Source organism: Lepidochelys olivacea (genome assembly GCF_965140295.1).
Source record: "Lepidochelys olivacea isolate rLepOli2 genome assembly, chromosome: 2".
NCBI lineage: Eukaryota > Metazoa > Chordata > Testudines > Cheloniidae > Lepidochelys > Lepidochelys olivacea.
The window spans coordinates 229016036-229038065 of NC_140412.1; the positions used below are offsets into that span (position 1 = coordinate 229016036).

At 40.2% G+C, this 22030-nt stretch overlaps 2 protein-coding genes across 7 annotated transcripts in view; one reads left to right on the forward strand and one right to left on the reverse strand.

Annotated features, from left to right (window-relative positions):
• The first annotated feature begins 424 nt into the window (after positions 1-424).
• On the forward strand, positions 425-20854 carry RPP38 (ribonuclease P/MRP subunit p38). 5 transcript variants are annotated; one of them, XM_084618447.1, is made up of 6 exons: positions 425-611; positions 1368-1450; positions 2246-2359; positions 3453-4200; positions 18871-18951; positions 20628-20854. In XM_084618447.1, the coding sequence occupies exons 3-6, from the start codon at positions 2342-2344 to the stop codon at positions 20657-20659; spliced, it is 879 nt and encodes a 292-aa protein (XP_084474573.1). In that variant the 5' UTR covers positions 425-611; positions 1368-1450; positions 2246-2341; the 3' UTR covers positions 20660-20854. The 5 variants fall into 5 exon arrangements, with proteins under 5 accessions (XP_084474573.1, XP_084474575.1, XP_084474576.1 ...); XM_084618450.1 differs by lacking the exons at positions 18871-18951; positions 20628-20854 and adding an exon at positions 15409-15755 and having other exon boundaries at positions 427-611; XM_084618451.1 differs by lacking the exon at positions 18871-18951 and having other exon boundaries at positions 428-611; positions 20628-20853.
• Positions 4746-22030, reverse strand: part of NMT2 (N-myristoyltransferase 2) — a 53656-nt gene continuing 36371 nt past the window's right edge. Inside the window, exons 8-12 of one of the 2 annotated variants that reach the window (XM_084618445.1) lie at positions 21384-21492; positions 18364-18534; positions 16265-16432; positions 8864-9001; positions 4746-8678 (exon numbers count right to left, since the gene is read on the reverse strand). In XM_084618445.1, the coding sequence (XP_084474571.1) occupies positions 8658-8678; positions 8864-9001; positions 16265-16432; positions 18364-18534; positions 21384-21492 (607 nt within the window). In that variant the 3' untranslated portion in view covers positions 4746-8657. Of the gene's footprint in view, positions 8679-8863; positions 9002-14835; positions 15304-16264; positions 16433-18363; positions 18535-21383; positions 21493-22030 lie in introns of those variants that run through there. The other variant, XM_084618446.1, reaches the window with a different exon arrangement.

Here is a 22030-nt window from a genome sequence, read left to right on the forward strand (position 1 = left end):
GCTTGTTTTTGAAAACACCTCGGAACAAAAAGCAAACTGTTTCTGTTCATACGCCAGCTTAAAATAGCAAAGTGTTTGAAAGGTTTAAAAATACCTCTCTCTATCGGTGCCCAGGGGCATACAGCGTACACCACGAGCTATCAAAAAGCAGAGGGCTCACAGCACAGCCCCACCGGCAAATCGCTAGCCCCTGGAAGACCTGGAGCAGAAGATGCGAAAGGTCCAGGGGCAGCAAATCGTGACACCCCCGCCCCTCAGACGTCGCTACTCCGGGCCCGGAGGCTGCCACGGGTACCCCGGGCCCGGAAGACGTGACACGCGCTTGAGACGCGCCGAAAAGCGGAGCGAGAGGGCGAGGCCTACCGGGGCCCGGCCGCTCTTGCAGCGCCCCCCGGCGGCACGTTGCGGGCGCACCGCGGCCTGCGAGGCTCTCAGCGCCGGCAGCCGGGCGCGCCGTGGCCTGGTGGGAGGGGGCGAGTCTCGCGGCGTTGTCCCTGCCGAGAGGCCCGGCCTGCCCGCGGCGCGGTGTCGGCCAGAGGCGGCGGGGCCCTCGGAGGCTGGATCAGGCAGCGGTTGAGGCACGTGACTGGGGCCGGCGGTTTGGTCCGAGGGTGAGGAGAGGGCCCGGTGCGAGGCGGGAGGAGGAGTTGGGGTGCAGTTCTGGGTCATGACGGGGGGGGGTAAAGGGTTCCCGCCCCTCTGCGGGCTAGAGGGGGCTTGGGAGGTTCTGGGTCAGGTGGGGGCGGGAGTTTGGGGCAGAGGGATTGCGGCTCAGGAGGTGGCCGGGGGGAGGGGGGTTCTGGGTCAGGTGGGGGCGGGAGTTTGGGGCAGAGGGATTGCGGCTCAGGAGGTGGCCGGGGGGTGGGGGGGTTCTGGGTCAGGTGGGGGCGGGAGTTTGGGGGAGAGGGATTGCGGCTCAGGAGGTGGCCGGGCGGAGGGGGGGGTTCTGGGTCAGGTGGGGGCGGGAGTTTGGGGCAGAGGGATTGCGGCTCAGAAGGTGGCTGGGGGGAGGGGGGGTTCTGGGTCAGGTGGGGGCGGGAGTTTGGGGCAGAGGGATTGCGGCTCAGGAGGTGGCCGGGGGGTGGGGGGGTTCTGGGTCAGGTGGGGGCGGGAGTTTGGGGGAGAGGGATTGCGGCTCAGGAGGTGGCCGGGCGGAGGGGAGGTTCTGGGTCAGGTGGGGATAAGTTAAGATGGGTTGGGATTGGCCACCTGCTGCATGGTTCCAGGTCTGTCACTGGAGTTGGATGTTGGTCTTCGTTTCTGAATAGAGAAGTGGCAGGTTTTAAACATTAGTCCAATGGGGAGCAGATAAGCAAGGCTAAATGTTGATATTTTGTCCATAATCACAGTTTACCATTATTTCTTAGGTTTGATGTTCTGAGGTATCTACAGGGCTTCAGATATTTACCAGAACATCTACTGTTTGGACAACTAAACCTACTAGTCAGAGGTAAATATAAAAGCTATAGGTGATACGTGAGGGTCTCCACCAGATTAGTCCAGGGATATAATCCTAGTCTGTTACTCCTGGTGATTACCACTATATTCCTCCTTTAGCTATGGCAGTCATCCTATCTTCCTTTTTTTTGATCACCTTATCCAGTGAATAATTTCAGTGTCTGCCTCTTCTGCTCAGATCTTTCCAGGGCAGCAAACGTGAAAATGCATCATTACTCACAGCGTCACTGTTGTCAACAAGTTTCTTAGAAAGATCTTGCAAAACTAACTAGATACTTGCTAATTTCATTCTATTGCTGTTGCTTATAGCTTTACCTAACAGCAGAAGTGTTGAAGGTGTCTTTCAGCACATGTTATACGTGGTTCATGTTTGTGATATTACATTTGCATGCATAAGGGCTGAAAACTTATTTTAAACAATTCTACAAAAATTGAAGCCATAACCCGCACATTCCCCAGGAAAGGCTTCCCGCTCACAAGTGTATTTTTAAGCCCCATGTATGTACTCGCTTTTAAAATATTCATCTTTATAACATCTAGGATGATCTTAGGACCAGGGGCCCAATATTAAATGAGACCTGAACAAAAACAATGCACCTGTATTACATAAAATTGTGGTACAAAGTACACACAATGTAGAGAACCCATAGGAAATTTACTTTTACTATCCCTCTCCCTTAATCTGATTATTTGGGAAGGAGAGAAGAGAAATCAAATCTCATGGAGCAAAACCCCTTCCACACAATGAGATCTGAGCCTGGCTAATCTCTCTTTTCTGTCCTACTAGTTTTTGTGAACTACACTACTGCTGTCTTCTTTCTTGGTCTCTGTCCAGTATGAAGGGTATGCATATGCCATAAGGTCCCTCATTCAAAGTCTTCAGATGAAGAAAATCCAAAAGGTAATTCTCATTTTGCCCCACTCCATCATAGGCTGCCATTTCTCGTCTTAGGCTGTGCCCTTGGGAAACACATTCAGCCTCTCCAGCAGTAGCATATACTTACCTTTCTGTTTTGTAGTTGCTTCAGCCTTTAGGTTGCTCCTTTTATCTTACATCTTACAACTTAATTAGTTTTAAAAAATTATATCTTCTAAACGCCAATAAACAAGAACACCTGCTAATGTGAATTACATCACAAAAGGGGAAAGATTGAGGACTGCTAATCAAAGTAAAGATACTTCATGAATTCAAGAATATAAAATAATTTGCTACAGTTGAGATACTATAGGTTCAGAGCATTGTTCTCTTGATAGTGTTTCCAAAATAGAGATGTGCAGCAGTAAAAATTAAATGTATTTGTTTCTTACAACTTCAGCAGTTTGCTTTGACTTAGTTTTTCAATCTGTAGAGCCTCTAGCAGCCTCTGTGCAGTTTCAGATGCATCACTTTTGGCACAAGTCTTGACTTGTTGCTTTTTCATTAATGAATGGAGCAGGTGCTATGGTGCCAAGTAATTCCTGAAGTCTGATACTACATAAGAACAGCCACACTGGGTCAGACTAATCCATCTAGCCCAGTATCCTGTCTTCCGACAGCAGCCAATGCCAGGTGCTTCAGAGGCAATGAATAGAACAGCTTCTGGCAATCAGAGACTTGGAACACTTAAAGCATGGAGTTGCATCCCTGACAATCTTGTTCTTTTTTTGAACCCAGTTATGATTTTGATCTTCACAGCATCCCCTGGCAATGAGTTCACAGGTTGACTCTGTGTTGTGGAAAAAGTACTTCCTTTTGTTTTAAAGCTGCTGCCTATTAATTTCATTGGTGATTCCTGAATGTACTTTTTGTAAAGATTTTTTTAAAAGTGGTACTGCGCTGGTGTGAAACAGGCTCTAAATCTCTTAAAACATTAGGAAAAGTACTGAGAAACACAGATCTGTTGCAATAGAAAGAGTTTGACTTGCACGCCCAAGAGAGGCACTTTTTAAAGACTGTTCACTTTGGGTATCTTTAAAATATTAACTAGTAGTTTCCTCTTTTCTCTGATTCATAGCTGAAGTGTCAAAACACAGAGAAAAGCATCAAGATGTCAGTTACTCAGGCCAGAGGTGGATCAGTCCGTAAAGCAAGGAAAATTACTGTAAAAACATCTTTAAATAACCCATATGATATCAAGTGGAATACCCTAGAAGGAGATGATATGCACTTTATACTCCAGACCTTGGAAGAAAGGATTAAACATATTGGATTTAAAAAGATTGAGACTCGAAGGAGGAAAAAGCGTTCTATTGCAAAAAGGCAAATTAAAGAAAAATGTGATGCTAGTGATTGTAGTGTACTTCCACAGGAGAAGGAAACAGACCATATTCAACAAGAACAAGGATGGACTGACTTAAACATCAGAAATCAGCTTGCTATTGGAATTAATGAGGTTACTAGATCTTTGGAAAAAAATGAACTACTTCTAGTGCTGGTGTGTAAATCTGCAAAACCTACTATGATCACCATGCACCTTATTCAGCTCAGTGCCAGTCGAGCAGTCCCAGCTGGCCAGGTTCCACGTCTTAGTGAAAGCATAGCACCTATGCTTGGCTTAACATCTGTTCTAGCACTGGGTTTTAAAAAGAATTCTGATACTTTTACTGAAGTAGTAGAAGCTATAATTCCACGGATACCTAGGTTGGATGTGCCCTGGATTCACCATAGAAGTGAGCAACCTATGGCGGAGGCATATACTGATCCTTTGGAAATTCAAGATACCGAGCTTATGGAGACCTCAGTGGAGGAGTTCTCCCAAAGCCGTAAGTGGAAATGTACTGAAAGCAATAAGTTGGATTCTTCAAATGTAACTTTACAAGCTCTCAGAATTAAAAAGCTTGTTCCAAATCCAAATAAGATACGGAAACTCCCCAAAAAGAAAAAAGCTGCTTCAAAATAACTTAGTTTAGTACAGGTCTTTACAGTGGAGTAAAGTGATTATTATGCAGTATTGGAAACTGCCCGATGTAACTAAGTTAGATGCTTTTAAATGTCATGGCTTCACATGTAAAGTCAATTGACCAACAGAAGATGAACTCAGATTTATTTTATTCTGACATTAAAGCATGCAATCTATAAAAGTGTGCGTAAGTGTAACCACAGACTAACACGGCTGTTACTCTGAAACCTGTCACTTTCCTAAGATGTGCTTAATTAGTGTTTAGAGAGCCTGGGCTTAAAGGTATGTGGTATAGTTCTAGAATGTGCACCTGCTATTAATGAAAAGCATCAAGCAAATTCTTTTGTTTTTAGGGAATCAATATACTTAGAACAAAACTCTAAAATTAAATGTAACTATTCAAACAAATGAATATCAAAATTGAAAGTTTATTCAAACAAGTGTCCATGCTGGTATAAACTTTGTTTTTTAAAAGCTGGTCGTCTATAAGATGTTTCAAGCAAACATCTGTAACTGGTAGGCACACACACAGGCTCTGTTTTTGAATGTCAATACTCTGCTCTACGAGGTTGGTTTTGGTCAAGAGATGCAAGCTAAACTGGTTTCCAGATATATTTGGTCTCTGATATGCTAAAGGAAAACATTAGTCTTGATCATCATCATGAATAATTAAATACTTCTGTTGCAGGAAAAATGCATTTAAAAAAAAGACTGCTGTATGCAAACCGTGACATTCTCTCACACAATCCACATAATACAAAGTCGAAGTTAAGTGTCAAAACTATTTCATAAAGGGAGAGTTTAGAAACTATTTCCATTAACTTCAGATATATTTTATGTACTGTTGTATGTAAAATGGCAGGTAAGAATTGTAATCATACAATCATAGAATATCAGGTTTGGAAGGGACTTCAGGAGGTCATCTAGTCCAACCCCCTGCTCAAAGCAGGACTAATCCCAACTAAATCATCCCAGCCAGGGCTTTGTCAAGCCTGACCTTAAAGTAATAATTCCAAGTAGCTGAAAATGGTATGATACTTAACTCTTGAAGGGAAATGCACTTTAAGAAACTGCCACAGTAAACAGTAAAATTAGTAAGTGCGCACACCAGATATTTTGCAGGAAATTGTGTAAGGATGTTTAGAAGCAGGGAACAGTGAAGCAGCTCAGACTCCAATAAAAAAAAGTGTGTAACTAATCTCAACAAAATGTAGTTTACTTAGAGCTCACATTTTACTCAAAAGCTACTCTTCTCCTTCAGGAAGAAAGCTAGCAAAAACCTCTTTCTTTAAGTGAGCCTGTGTTTATTTTTTTTTAAATAGGGGAGAAACTTCCATGTTCCAGGTCAAAGATTATCTAGGCTACCTGTATTCTGGATTCCGCTTCACCCTCCACTCATGTACAAGTTAAGGGAACAAATTAAAAAGGTCAAAAGCAGTGATTCCATTGTAATGAGGCTATTGGAAGCTTAAATGTAGCAGAGGCTTCTAATAGCAAAATGCCCACAGGCCCCTGTCTGGGAGAAAAAAAAAAAAGGCAGATACTAATTTTTAGCCTTGCTATGTGTGTTCTTGAGGCTTGTCACTCAGGAAAGTTAAGGTGAATCAACTATATTAAAGCACATTACCACCCTTCCCCCAATAGCTGTTCTCATTCAGGAATAAAATGGCCTTGTAGTTTAAGACCGTGTTTCCCAAGCAGTGGGTTGCCGTGTCCAGGGTCAGAATAACCCATTGCTGAGCCCAGATTTAGGCTAATATACACTTTTCCCAGTTTGGTGCAGATGGGAGGCCCCAATATGGTAGGGGTGTTGGAGGGAAAACCTGCCCAGCTCTTGTCCTGTGGGACTTGGTCCAGTTCCCCATGCTGGGTGTTGCAACTTGATCCTTGTGGTTACAGTGGCACTCAAGTTCGGTGCAGCTACTCTATCATGATAGAGGATTAGAAGGGCCAAACATGAGTGGCATTGCAACCCTGTGTGCCATGATGCAGTGCCACTCAAATTTGCTTGCCTACCAAAGTGGTACTGCAACCCCATTCACTCAAATTTAGCCTGGCCATCCCTCTGTCAAACTTGGGGGGCATGCAAACCTGAGTGGTGCTGCATCCTCATGCACCACATTGCAATGCTCACAGCTGGGGCCAACCCTCCCCATCCCCCCAGGACAGGAACTGCCACTGTGGGGTGAGTCCAGGGTGAGCTCAACTCTCCAAACCCTCCCCTCACCTCCTCTGGACCTAGATGGGATATAGGGTTGCAGTGCTGGGGCTGAGGGCAATGGTAGGTCCAAAAAAAGACAAAATGCAGTTTGTGGCTCACATTAATAAGTTCAGGAACCACTGGTTTAATCCTCAATCTTTAGCAGAGAATTAAACTAGCGGATTAAGGCTGCTTTATTCTTGCATGAGAGCATCTATGTGAGTGATTAATAGGCTTTAACTTATGCACATCAATGCAAGGTTAAGTTGATTTGTCAACTTTCCGGGATGTGCCTGTGTAGACAGCCTTGTGTTCTTCAGGCCAGCAATAGGCCCTCACTGACTCTAAGTTACAAACTATTTTAGCTTTAACAACATAAGTGGCCAATAAAATTCTACTGTAGATAATTGGAAGCTAACTATGGGGTGTTGGAATGTACTACCTTTCAAAGTCTAATGTAGACAAGGGCAGTGTGCTTTAACTTGAGCACATATTGAAGCAGACTGCACGGTGCACACTCGAGTAACTGTGTATTAGTATGGGTTAGAACACATTTAGCTAGCAATATACCTTTAAGTCACAGTTTAGACAAAGCCTGAGAGCCTGTTAGCCCTGTACATATGGGGTAGAGTCCCCTTCCATTATAAAAGAATGACTTTTGTGAAATAAGCTGCCTTACAAGACATGTTAAGTCCAGTGATAAAGAGGTACAACTAAATATCTCTATCTACATGGCTAATTTCAGACAGCTCCTAATGTTGAGCAAAATTTGATCTCACATTTAGAATTATGGGGGTGTTAAAGCCAAGTTTATCCATAAATATTTCACCAAATATTCAAGTAATGTCCAAAATACCTGCACAGCATGTAACCTTCACCGGTATTTGGCACTTTCAGCTAGAACTGTAGATTTTGCTGCTCATGTGACTGTAGCATACCTAAACTCTTAAGAACTGCCATCACAGTTTAAGCTGTGAGTATGGCATTATGGAGTGTATACCAAATGCTTCTGGTTGCAGAGCATTCATGAGGAAATAAAAATCAGGTTGTTGCATTTAAGTTAAGGCCAGTACATAGTCTTTCCAGGGGAGAAGGAGAAGCATGTATCTCTCTCGATTACTGGCACTATGTACAGTGAAACCTATTGTTCAAAATTCAGGATAAAAACACTACCAGTAACAATTTATGAATACTTATTTACACAAGATACTTTTCGTTAGAATTACAGACTTCAAAGTAAACAAAGGAATATGTGCAATTTTGCAGAAGCATTGAAAACATTCAAAATTATAAATATTTTGATAGCATTACCAAAATTCTTAGTTTTACACACAGGCTGATGTTGATCTACTGCAGAAAAACTAAGGTTTTGTGCCACAACTGTAAATTAAGTACAGTAATTTATAATCTTTCTGGCAACATAGGTATCTGCACTGAACAGTGCAATACTACTGAATCAATCCACTGATCTATTGAAGATCAAAGTACAAATCTGTATTTTTATTGATTTGGCAGCGTTGCTTATGGAGAAACAAATGCACTAGTCAAACCAGCACATTTTCATACTGCGCCAGTTACAAAAACATCGAAGACTTTCATATTAGCTACAAATGTATCATAACTCCATTATTTTACCCCAAATGATGACATCCATGTGAATTTTATAAGCAAAGATACTCCGTTTGGATCCTTCATTCTGTTACACTGACAAACATACACCACCACTTAATAAATAGAAATGCAGCAGTTCATTCACATAATAGCAAGATTTTTGTACCCTAATCCACCACTGCAGTTCAGTTTGTACAAAACAGTCTTTTCTACAGAGTGGAAAAAATACCTTCTTTTTATCAAGGTGCGAGCTAAGCTTTGAAAATTAAATGAATGTGCTTTTATTCTTTTTATGGACAATAAAAGTTTCATGAACTTTTTCCATTCCATCTGAAAATGTGTAAAAGGTCAGATATGGATTTCTTCATTATTTTAGGTTTGATGGATTATTTCAATTTCACCGACGTTGTGCTTGTACTCCTCTTGAACAATACTGTTCCAAGAACGGTTATGTAGATTAAATCAATCCAAATGACAACTTCAGAGTTCTAGAAACACAAGGGTACTCCTTATTGTAATACAAGACCAACCTAAAGGAAGGGGCAAAATGCACTAGTTAATGCAACTATAGCAACAAATACTGGCTTTTTGAACTTAATTATGAATCTTAGATGTTCAATTTAAAACAAATATTTAAAAGTTTTGTCTGTTTTGACATTCTTAAGTTAATTTATTTTTATTGTTAAGTGTGCACAGAAGCTCTTTTTTCTCTTACCTTTTCGGATTCCATACCAGGACACCGCCAGTTGTACAAATAATACTGCAAGTTCCCATCTCCTATCCCAAACTTGAGTTTTTCCAGGAATGTTTTGTTTTCCATCAAGTCTAGTGCATTGAACACATCAAATCCTTTCTGGAAATATCAAAACATTTTTGAAATTTTATTTTGATTTTCAAATGATACTTTATATATACACATAATGGGTATAAATGTGTCCAAGAGTCTAACAATTTTCACTAAATAGACATTAGATCTGATCCTGCATTCTGATATGCATGCAGAATAGAAGATTTTTCCAATAGGAAGTAATTCTGTCTGCATATCACACAGAGGAATTTAGACTGAAGGTTATATCTCTAGAACAGTGGTTCTTAACCTACTTACCACTGTGGGCCGCATATAGCTCTCTCTGTGTTACGTGGGCCCCATCCACAACAGGGATTCTCAAACTTCTTTGCATCGAGACCCCCTTCTGACAACAAAAATTACTACACGACCCCAGCTGGGGGACAGACGCCTGAGCCCCCCTCAAGCCCTGCTGCCCTGGGCAGGGGGGCCACAGCATAAACCCTGCTGCCCTGTGTGGGTGTGAAGCTAAATGGAAGCTGAAGCTTAATGGAAGCCAAAGCTCAGGCTTCGGCTTCAGCCCCAGGACCCAGCAAGTTTAACACCAGCCCTGGTGACCCCATTAAAACAGGGTCGTGACCCACTTTGGGGTCCCGACCCAGAGTTTGAGAACTGCTGCAATACAGCTACCAAAAAAAAAAAAAAAAAAAAAAGATTTAGTATTTGTTATATGACAGCAATACAATTCAAATCAATTTAGCACCTTTCATTTCAATACTGGCAAATGTCTACCAAGAGCATTTTAAATTAGCAAAATAAGTCAAAACATTAACTTACCATTAATTTATTGGAGGGGTGGCATGACATGACACGCTGCTGCTGGTGGTGTGGCTGGGCTTGGTGCCTGGAGAGCATGGCTGTGGAGCCCTGCCCGGTGTGGGGTGCTCACCCCAGCCAGGGACTGTCCTCCAGGCACCCAGCCCCACCACCCAGGGAATACTCCTGGAACTGTCCCCCCAGCATCCAGGACCCCCCCCCCAACACTGGTCTGGCACACGTGCCTGCCCTGCAGAGACAGGGTGCCTGGTCCAGGGCAGAACAGCACCGCAGGGACTGCCCCCTCCAGCATCCAGTCCTCCACCCAGAGACTCCCCCACCAGTATCTTCTCCCAGCCCTCAACCCCTCCATCCAGGGACTGCCACCAGTCCACACACCTACAGTCTGTCCCCCATACACTGGCTGCACCCGCCTTCCCACGCCCCAGCCCCCTGCACCCCCTCCCTAGGGCCCTAGCCCCCAGAACCCCACTTCCCTTGCCCACTGGTCTCCTACCTTGGTTACACATAGCTTAGCCATGCAGCTTGCCCTGCCCGCCTGCAGTCCTAGTGCCAGGGAGCCAGCTCCAGCCAGGGTCACTGGACCCATGGGGTAAGGGTGGAGTGGGGGGAGGGGCACTCAGCACCCTGGTTTCCTGCTGATGCTGCTAGGCCTGATCCTGTGCTGCCCCATTTTTGCACCCCCCTGCTGGCCTGTGCCTGGGACATATGCTCCTGCCATAGTTAGAGCCCTGAGAATGTCACAACATGGGCCGCAGCTGTGTGCTGATTGGTCTTCAAGTGGCCCACGGGGTGAGAACCACTGCTCTAGGAGGTAGGACACTGTCAGGTGACATTCCGGGGTAAAACATCAAAATAATCCTAATGCAGTTTCAATGTTATAGGTTTGTTTCTTTGCACAATAGTCAAGATTGATCTTAGTTTTTAGTCTACATTAAACTGCATTTGAGCATGCACAGTACTAGCTGCTATAATTGAGGCTGCATAAACACATCAATCCTAACCTGTTTTCAGTCATTTATATTTTTTATATTTTCAGGATTTAATTTGTTCAAGTTTGGTCCCTTCCTAAAAGTGATGCAAGAATTTGATCTCCATCTATGTCTTCATTGCATGTGCGCCTCTCTTGCTCACTTGCCCTCTGCCAACTGTCTCCTTCCTCCCTCCCCCAAATCCATTGCCATTACAGAAGTCTCTTTACCATCAAGATGCCACAGAAACTGAGTACTCTTGAGTTTCTACTGTAAACTGGCCTTTTCACATCCCCATCCACCCAATTCCTTTCCACTCTTCGTTAAACTGACTCATTATTATTATTTGTATTACTGTAGTGCCTAGGAGCCGTTGTCTTGAATTAGGCTCTGATATTCCAGTTTGTCACACACTTGCTGCCCTTTTGTCATGCTCCACTGAATTCACTGGGGCTCCCCTCTGTGTGAGTGGAGCACACCATTAGGCGCAACTGTAATACAACTTATTAGTAACAGCAGCAACAATGTTCAACTGTTTGAGCAAGAAGAGACTGAAGCCCCCCCCCAAAAAACCCCATTTCCCCATTATAAAGAAAGTGATTAAAAAAACAAAACAAAACAGATTAATGCTGGAATAGCAGGAAGCATAAAGCTGAAATTTGGCATGCAAACAGACTTCTGCCATAATAAGTACCTTTAAATATTTTGGTAAAAATATTTTTGTTTTGACCAAGTTACTGCCCCTTTAAAAAAAAAACAACACAGACACATACCATATGTACATTTTGCACAGACTTCTCACTACGTTAGGCTACTAAAGAAGTTCTTGCCATGCATACATATCTAAGTTAGATGTGCTATGAAAAAATGTACAGGAAGTACACAAAAAAAGAGGCAAGGCCTCTGCATCAGGGAAAGTAAAAGCTGAACTACTTCAAAATTAGCAGCACAGAGCCTTTCTCCTGCAGAAATTTCATCAGAACTAAGAGAAAAGAACAGTAAAGCTGCACAGTTAAGCTCTCAAAAGTCAGGAAATGACGAAGTTAAATCTGCACATACAACCTTAACGCTACACCGTACACTGTAATCTAATTATCACATCATTTCACAAGATATAGAATTTTTTTTATAATTTTAGATACACACATGTAGCAACTTGTAATTCTTCATTCTTGAATATTTATTCCATTTTTATTAGAATGATGTATAGTCCAGTATATTTTTGTTGATTTAAGCCACTGACTTCAATAGAAGCTGAAAAGTGCTCTGTACCTCTGAAAAAGTCTGGCCACTTGCTTAAACATAGATTTAGGTATTTAACTTTACACATCCAAGTTTGAAGCTCCTGGTCTACATGAATATATGTATTTAGAACAATTCATATTAAAACCACTGTTAAATGAACACTGAACTTACAATTTTGAAAGTCTCATGCCATTTAATAAAGACAGGTTTCAGAGTAGCAGCCGTGTTAGTCTGTATTCGCAAAAAGAAAAGGAGGACTTGTGGCACCTTAGAGACTAACCAATTTATTAGAGCATAAGCTTTCGTGAGCTACAGCTCACTTCCTCAGATAATAAAGAGTTGCACTTCCTGTACCACAAATTACCGACAAAAGGACAGCTTCCTGTTTTCCTTTTATTTAAGAGTGATTTTTGTTGTAATTAGCTCGTGATTAGCTGATATTTTACATTCCCTCTCTCCCCCTTCATCTAAACACTGGGGACCAGATTTGTAAAGGTATTTAGGCACCTAAAGATGCAGACAGACACCTAGTGGGATTTTCAAAATTGCCCGGGAATCAACTTTCAATGGGATCTGGACACCTAGATGCTTTTGAAAGTCACATTAGGCACCTATCTGAATCCCCAGGTGCTTAAATACTTTTGAAAATCTGACCCTGAACCTCCAGTAGCATGCTGGCCCCTGAACACCATGCTGGGACGTACAGTATTGACTTGGATCATAAACACTACTTCCTGCATCTGATGGGTATCTCCCATTCAAGTTCCAACCCAGCCCAATCCTCTTTAGTTTAAGAAATCCATCAGGACCATGATCAAGGTACAATACCTCATATGATTAAAAAATATTAGAATGATCATGATACATAGTTAGTCCTTCTGTTACCATAAATCTGTCTTTGTGAGTTGTTTCTGATTTATATACACAATGTAAAATATTAAGTAACTGTACATACTACTGGAGACCTCTGTCTTAGCTTCAAGTAAATAAAGGTACTCCACTTGCATATAAATCTATATAACATTCTATTTTAAGAAGGTACTAAGTGTTTTTCTGAATGAGTATAATTTATAAAACTAAAGCAAGTTTACCCACTTTGTTCATTAAATGTGCCACTGGCTTCTCAGCAGAAAGAAATATTTGCATGTTTCAAGGAAGTTTATCATCAGTCTCTACAAAGGAACATATTATACAGTGCTCAATACTTATCTACAGCTTTTCCCCCCTTTCTTTTGCTGTCAGCAATTTGAACAGGGCACTAATTAAAACCAGACCATCTGTTCTTTGAAAAGGTATATATATAAGTTGTTAAATTTCCATTTCACTTTTCACCTTAGCCAACCTTATTTTGTTATAGTCTTAAAACTTCATGCATGGAAGAAGAGCAAAAATACTACACATTGCTTTCAGTTCACAGAGCTGATTTGTACTCTATATTACTTCTGAATTGTTCACCTTTTTAAAAATGAAAGTAAGTATGTGAGTATTGATTCTGTAGGTCTATATCACCAGATACATCTATATCAATCACTTACAAACATTTTACAAGGGTAATGCACGGTGTCTACTACTTTTAGCGCTAGATGGCATTGAACCCATGAGAATATGTTAAATTTACTTCTGAACCCTTCATTTGTAATGGCTTCCCCTCCATTTTCCCAAACTGCGTCATTAATGTTTTTCTCTCTGTGTGAGAAAGTGTGTTTAAAAATTAGAATTTGAAAATACATTATTTAAACACTTCACATCTTTTCTTTGCTTCCATATACAATACCACTTTTGTAGCTTTAAAAAGGCAAAAACAGTTAATTACTAGCTGTAATTTCAACTAATTCCCAACACAAAATAAACCCTTCCATTTTACTAAACAAATACAAACTAAATTATTTCTGCAAACCTTGATAAGTTGTCCAAGCCCATCAATGAGTCACCATTTTAATTATACTATACACTCATCTAACATTGAATATCCAGTGCTTACTGTTAATTTGGATACTAAGGGCCAGATTTTCACTAGTATGCTCCAGATCAGTGGCGGGCAACCTGCGGCCCACTCACAGCCTGTCAGGGTAATCCACTGGCGGGCCGCCAGACAGTTTGTTTACATTTCCACGCAGCCCGCAGCTCCCAATGGCTGTGGTTTGCTGTTCCTGGACAATGGGAGATGCGGGAAGCGGCACAGGCCGCAGGGACATGCTGGCTGCCACTTCCCACAGGTTCCACTGGCCGGGAACGGCTAACCGCGGCCACTGGGAGCTGCGGATGGCCATGCAAATGTAAACAAACTGATTGGCAGCCCTCCAGTGGATTATCCTGACAGGCCGCAGGTTGCCTACCACTGCTCCAGATGCTTTGCATGGCTTTAGCAACACTCAAACTGTGGGTTTCAGTTATCACATTACCAAACAGGGTAATAAACCACTTGCTTTGAACTTACTGATAACAGAACATTGTTCAAAATTAGTGCTGTCAAGTGATGTAAAAATTAACAGTGATTAATTGTGATGAATCGCGTGATTAAAAAATTAATTGTGATTAATCATGCGATTAATTGCACTGCTAAACAATAATAGAATACCACTTATTTAAATATTTTGGATGTTTCTTACATTTTCAAATATATTGATTTCAATTACAAACACAGAATGCAAAGTGTACAGCGCGCAGTTTTATATATTTTTTTAATTCCAAATATTTGCACTGTAAAAAAAAAACAAAAATAGTATTTTTCAATTCACCTAATACAAATACTGCAGTGTAATCTCTTTATCATGGAAGTTGAACTTACAAATGTAGAATTATGTACCAAAAAACCCCTGCATTCAAAAATAAAACAATGTAAAACTTTAGAGCCTAAAAGTCCAATGAGTCCTACTTCTTGTTCAGCCAATAGCTCAGACAAACAAGTTTGTTTACGTTTTCAGAAGATAATGCTGCCTGCTTCAACCACCATTCCAGAGGACATGCATCCATGCTGATGATGGGTTCTGCTCAATAACGATCCAATGCAGTGCGCACCAATGCATGTTAATTTTCATCATCTGAGTCAGATGCCACGAGCAGAAGACTGATTTTCTTTTTTAGTGGTACTGGTTCTGTAGTTTCCACATCAGAGTGTTGTTAAGATGTCTGAAAGCATGCTCCACACCTCGTCCCTCTCAGATTTTGGAAGGCACTTCAGATTCTTAAATCTTGGGTCGAGTGCTGTAGCTATCTTTAGAAATTTCACATTGGTATCTTCTTTGCATTTTGTCAAATTTGCAGTGATAGTGTTCTTAAAACAAACAACGTGTGCTGGGTCATCATCAGAGACTGCTATAACATGAAATATATGGCAGAATGCAGGTAAACAGGAGACACAGAATTCTCCCCCAAGGAGTTTAGTTACAAATTTAATTAATGCATTATTTTTTTAACCAGCGTCATCTACACGGAAGCATGTCCTCAGGAACAATGGCCGAAGCATGAAGAGGCAGATGACTCTTTAGAACATCTGGCACATAAATATCTTGCGACGCCAGCTACAACAGTGCCATGCGAATGCCCGTTCTTGCTTTCAGGTGACATTGTAATTAAGAAATGGGCAGCCTTATGTCCCATAAATATAAACAAACTTGTGTCTCTTAGCGACTGGCTGAACAAGAAGTAGTGGGCTTGTAGGCTCTAAAGTTGAACTTGTAGACGCTAAAGTTTTACATTGTTTTGTTTTTGAGTGCAGTTAAGTAACAAAAAAAATTTGTAAGTTGCACTTTCATGACAAAGAGATTGCATTATGGTACTTCTATGAGGTGAATTGAAAAATACTACTTCTTTTGTTATCATTTTTACAGTGCAAATATTTGTAATAAAAATAATATAAAGTGAGCACTGTACACGTATTCTGTGTTGTAACTGAAATCAATATATTTGAAAATGTAGAAAAGCGTCAAAAATATTTAATAAATTTAAATTGGTATTCTATTGTTTAACAGTGCAATTTATCGCGATTAATTTTTTTGAGTTTATCACATGAATTAACTGTGATTAATCAACAGCACTATTCAAAATATATTTTGTAAAAATAGTGCAGGCTTATGGGAATTTTTTCCTTTTTCTCTAGTCTGTTCAAAGTGAAGAGAAAAGCTAGTATAGATTTTTTTAAGTTCTGCAAGTGCCTTAAAAATCCCTTTTAAAAGTAAAAGAAAATGGAATGTTACACATTAAATACTTCCTTTCATTTTTTTTTTAATTACCCTACTTTTTTGAGAAAAGTAGACAGGGAAAGTAAGTTACTTACCAATTTAGCTATAATGAGTGCATCATTCATTAGATCCAAGAGAGGAGTCTCTGTATGAATATTGTAGAAGGAATAGGCAGCTTTGAGGCTTTTATGTACAGGATGATGCATAACTGTTGAAGGTAACGTGTAGAAACTCAGGAAATCAGTTAAAATGCCATTTGAACTCTGGGGAAGAAAAAAGTCATTGAATGAAGAATCAACTTGTAATTAATTAGCTACAGTTTTAGCCACCTCCCTGAGCAGCAGATATTTTGGGAAATTACAAATACTAGCTGCCAGAAGCCTACCCTTCAAGTGGGCATGGCTATCAGCACTGGTCTCTATACAGCGCATTCATCACAACTTCAAAAATGGTTAAAATCTTGGTTAAAATCAGATGCACAGAATTGATGCCCTCGGAACATCTTAATTTCATAAACAGAAAGGCAGGGCTGGAGGGGACCTTGAGAGGTCATCTAGTCCATCCCCCCCATACTAAGGCAGGACCGACCAAGTATGCCTTGATCTTCCCTTGCAGGTTTTTGTCTAACCTGTTCTTAAAAACCTTCAATGATGGGGATTCCACAACCTCCCTTGGTAATCTGTTCCAGTACTGAACTACCCTTGTAGTTAGAAAGTTTTTCTAATATTTCATCTAAATATTACCTGCTGTAAAGACAATTACTTCTTGTCCTACCTTCCTCCGAACAACTGATCACTGTCTTCTTTTGTAACAGTCCTTAACATATCTGAAGACTTATCAGTCCCCCCTCAGTCTTTTTTTCTCAACATTTTTCCAGTTCTTTGAAAAAGGAATTTTTTTGCTTTTTGACAGCAATTTTTTTGTGGAAAATATGTAGCATATTTAGATCAGCTCTAGTGATTCACGTTGAATGAGTATACCAAATTGTACCAGAGTAGCTCAAAAGGGTACTTGAAGTGTGATAAGGGGGATGTCTTTTTTAAGGACCTCTGATGTAAAGTTCAAATATCAAACATGAGGATGTCTCTGCTGAGCTCTGTATCACAGAGGTGAATTAATTATGGACCTTAAGAAAACACCTCCAATGACTCTGCACGTTCACCATTAAGGATGCTAGAAATGTTAATTCAGGGATTATGAGCTTTATTAAGGTCTCCCCTTTCATTTTGCTATGGTCTTTAGTACCAGCATTTTGAACTGAAAACAAAACAAAGCCTTTGGCCATTTGTGCTGTGAAGGCAGCCTTCTTAACGTAATTGCAATCTAACTTTTCTGTAGTTTCTTTCATCCTAAAAGGATTTCTAAGCACGAGCAAACAAATTTAACATAGTGACTAGCAGCTTTCAATGGAATGTAGGTTCCTAAGCTACATGGGTCATTTTTAAAATTTTACCCACAAATAATAGCACCAAGAGGTGTGAACTTAAACTATTAAATTGAGTATCAGATTACATTTGAAGCAGGTTTATCCAATACTGGGACTCTCCACATAAATAGGTGCACCTGAAACCAGTTAAGCGGGATTTAAATTTTGTGCTGGCCTGCTATGGAGTTCCTATTTGACATCTGAAGGAATGACATCAGACCCCAATCAGATTCTCATTTCCTCATGTCAGTCATTTTAGCAGCTCCTTTCTTTCTGGAAAAGCAGATTCAAATATTAATACTTGTAATCAAATTGTTTTCTTCCAAAAAGGGGTGGTGAAAAGCAAACAAGATTTTTAAAAATGTAGAGTGCCTCCCAGATGGTCATCACTTTCAGAGTTTTAGAATTCTTATTTAATCAACTTGTTACATTACCACTGCAGTCCATACAGACTCCAAAAATAAGTGTTTTCTTATCATGCGATTAGAATATTAGAATGTACAATAATGTTTACTGTTCTCTGTTTAATATAAAGAGCAAAATGGAGAAACTATGTCAAGCTCCACAAATGCTACAATGCAAGATTAAGTATAGATCATGGCTCTGAGTGCACTAGAAAGCCCTCTTGCTTCTCATGGTAGTTATCTTGATGCCATCAAAACCCTAATGTCAATATAGCCTTACACTGAATTACTTGTGTAATATTACTGGGGAGGCAAGGGTGGAATTTACATATATCTTATTTACATTGTTAACCAATGTTTTTACCTCAACTACAAAGGTGTCAATAATATGATCCTGAGGCAGGAACCAGTGGGCTACCTCTTCTTCATCCATTACAGGAGCAAGATTAAATTGCTTCAAGTAACTGTTGATCAGTTCTTGCACTGCTTTAATGTCTTTTTGTTCCATTGGTCTCAAACCTAAAGTCTTTGTGGCCTTTGTTATAACAAAAAGAAAAAAAAAAAAAGATGTTGAAAGGAAGAATTTAATTTACAAAATATGTGAAAGTAGGTTACAAAGTACACTCCATAGAATATTCATTATTAGCCTACTTTACTCTAGCATTATAATTCATTATGCCACTTTACAAACTGCCTTCAATCAATATTTACTACCTTCTAATTACTGAGACAGTCTGGGGCACTTCAAGCTTTACATACTAATACTACTTCATTTCTCCAGGGAATCAGACACTGTTGCCTGTAGCCTAGACTTCAAACATTGTGTGTTCCTTTTTTAATTTGATCATTTCTTTTCTTCTAAATTACTTAGGGCCCAGAAAAAACCCTGATCATCAGAAACTGACCAGAAGACAAAAATATGTTGGATACCAAGTAAAAATCATTTTCTCGGGTGTGTTTATATTTGGTCAGCAAATATTTAACATGAAAATTTCCAGCTACTTTTACCCCTCCAAACTAGCTTGTTGTCTAAATTTTCTATGCAGACATAACCATTTTTCTACTCATGAGAAAGCCCCTCTCATATAAATTAAGGCCACCCTGGAATTACTAAGCTAAATATATTTTAGAAAATAACATATTTTACAGAGGGACTTTATACAATGGAGAAAAAATATTTCTAATATATTGTAATTAACATTTAGATATGTGGAAAGCAACTGAATCTTATTTTCTCCAGCACATTTTTGTTGATTATCCAGTATATTTCTTCATTAAACAAAGGTTCATTCTCTTTCAGAGCTTATCTGCTTCACCATTCAATGAAGTCATATAATGAATTTGTTTAACATGTTAATCATTTTCATGGTAATGTGGCAAGGTCAAATACAGGGGTCCCCAATTTTCAGGCTGGCTCTGACAGCTTTGCCCAATTCAAGCAAAGTAGTCAGAAAACTAGCTTACCGGATCCCTGAGGATGCCCCTTGTGGAAGATGGATCACTGGGTGGTGTAGAACTAGTGCAGCTGCCCATATAGGGAGTGTGGCTGGGGGGAAGGAAGCCTGGCTGGGGCATCCTTAAGTCCCAGAAATCCTGAGCTGCCAGAATAGCCTGAGGCAGTTTGGACATGCTGGGGAACAGTCCAGTACACAGCCAATTCCAGGACTAGGGAACAATTTCTGGCTTAAAGCCACTTGCCTCCTACCCCAATCAAGCTGCTCTGAGCGTATCCCAGGTCAAGCAGCAGCTCTAGCCCAGGATTTTGATCTCCTGGCAGGATCAGGCAGAAGAATGTATGAAAACAAATGTCTGAAACAACAACAGGTTGGCAAGATACGTTCCTTTTGGTATACTTTTTCCTCAGTTAAATTTGTCTTAAAAGTCCCCTATTAAGTAACTATATACTTGGAAAGTGAAAAATACCCAAGAAGCTTTGTTCAGAGTAACATTTTGTTAATATAATCACAATATTCTTATATGATTTCAAATAGATCTTCAGAGTAGACAGCAAGAATTTTCAAGAGTTGTGTTGCTAACTATGCTGAGGTCTAGGCCACCACCTCATCTTCACCACTCATTTTAGCTGCACTAGTTAGATTAAAGCTAGTGCTAGGCCTATCTGAGCTGCAATCAGATGTCCAATTACAGCATAGACATACACCTTTAGGTACAAGGATCTTAAGGTCTCTTGACTTTCTGAGAAACATAGGCTCCTAAGTGCTTCTGTCACTTAGGTGCTTTGGAAATTTTACTCAGAAGTTATTGTGTACAATGCTGCATACAAGTCCTACTCTCTTCCTAGGTGTGTTTCTGGGGCTTATTTTCCCCTTCCCCATACTTTATTTTTCTTCTACTGTAGTCTGTAACTTATGAATTAGCAAAGATTGGTTAGAATAAGAGTTGTATATTTTCTAATAAACCCAGTTCATTTATGAACCTTGTGCTTTAAATCGTACTAGGTAGAGATGGCAAATTTTCTTTTCCTGTATTGGCTCTATGAGACAGAACAGAACCCTATATCTGAATTATCTACTAGTTTTTAGGATCTAAAAATTATTTCAAATTTGATTAAAGGTAGACTTAGTTCTTTGGGCCTAAAAACTAAATTAATTTAGTTATTCATTTTAGGCTCTGCCAACTACTGCACAGTATACAAGTGAGAGAGCATGTGTGTGCAGCATGGGAAGTGGGTCACACGGATAGCATTCCGTACTGAGACACAAACAATGGACTGTGCTGTGCAGGGGAGCATCTAGTATGGTGTTGAAGCTATAAAGATAACGAGCATCTGAGACATCAGACCAAACAACGATAGCGGACATAGCTGTCCAAAGGCAGGTAAGTCATTATGGAAAAACTTGAAGGGAGGGAAGGGGGGGCAGATTTTTATCTGAATAAAAGACATGCACAATACATAGCATTTCCTGAGCTACAATTTGCTGAAGCAGGTCACCGTATGGAGAAAACGTTCTCTGGCAAACTGGGTTAAAATGCTTCTCGGCATTGCCTTATCAACATTTTAGGATGCCTTCTTTGTAAGAAAGGTCATAAACTGTGAATTTCCTACTCCATTAAAAATGATACATTAATTGGATAAAAAATTAACTGTATACAATTGTAAAAAGTGTGTCTCTTCAGTTTGTGGTTGAATGGGATTGAGTTGAAGTTTACTTGGGGAGTTTTGTGAGTTTTTTAAGGTCTCTGGTATTTCTAAATAAACTCATCTACACTCTTGTAATCCCCTTCCCAACCAACAAATATGTTTTTACATCATGTAAATGCTTTCCTTCCAAAATGAAAAGCTTGCCTTGTCAGAGACAGATGGAAGGGTATTTTGGGCCTCACAATAACTGCGAGGGTTCTCTAGGCAGATACATTGCTTACATCGGGAAGTCTGTAGAGCTTCATTGTTCTTTGTAAAGTCATATTTCTACTCAAATGTGAAAATTTCACCTCTACCAATTTTCTGGGGTTCAGTGATCGATGCCAATACCTGGAAATACAATTTAAAATACGTTAATATAATTACTAATTTTAATAATATATGTTTTATAAATATTTCATTCAATCCTGCCTCCCAAAATTAAATAATTGCATCTAAGGAGCAATCCTATACTGCTATCTATAGGGGGCTTGAGCAGTAACTAAACAGGCCAATAAAATGTTGACACTACACCTTGTAAATTTGTTACTGACTATGATATGGTTGGCTATCATAGTTTGTACCCACACACATTTTTAATATTTAGATTAGTAATCAAGGCAACTGTACTTCACCCTTGTCATAGCCTTGGCTGTCTTCACAACACTCATTTTGCTATATGGACAAGACCCTCTGCTTGTCTGTGTAAATAGTTTTTTGGGACAGCCTTCTCCTGCCAGCTGTCTCTGTGATAGAACATCCTTAGATACCCAGCATTAAAGGAGGGAAAATTATGGTGAGGGATAGAAAAACCTATACCTACTCTTCCCCCGAAAAAGACTCATGGTATTTCTGATGTCCATAAACTGCAAACAAGATTTCAGCTTTT

Bases quoted from the DNA above. Each gene is read 5' to 3' on its own strand.
- RPP38 (XM_084618447.1), top strand. The intron at 4,201-18,870 runs GTAAGTGGAAAT...TAAATTACTTAG, and splicing joins GGAGGAGTTCTCCCAAAGCC to GGCCCAGAAAAAACCCTGAT. The intron at 18,952-20,627 runs GTGTGTTTATAT...TATTCATTTTAG, and splicing joins AGTAAAAATCATTTTCTCGG to GCTCTGCCAACTACTGCACA.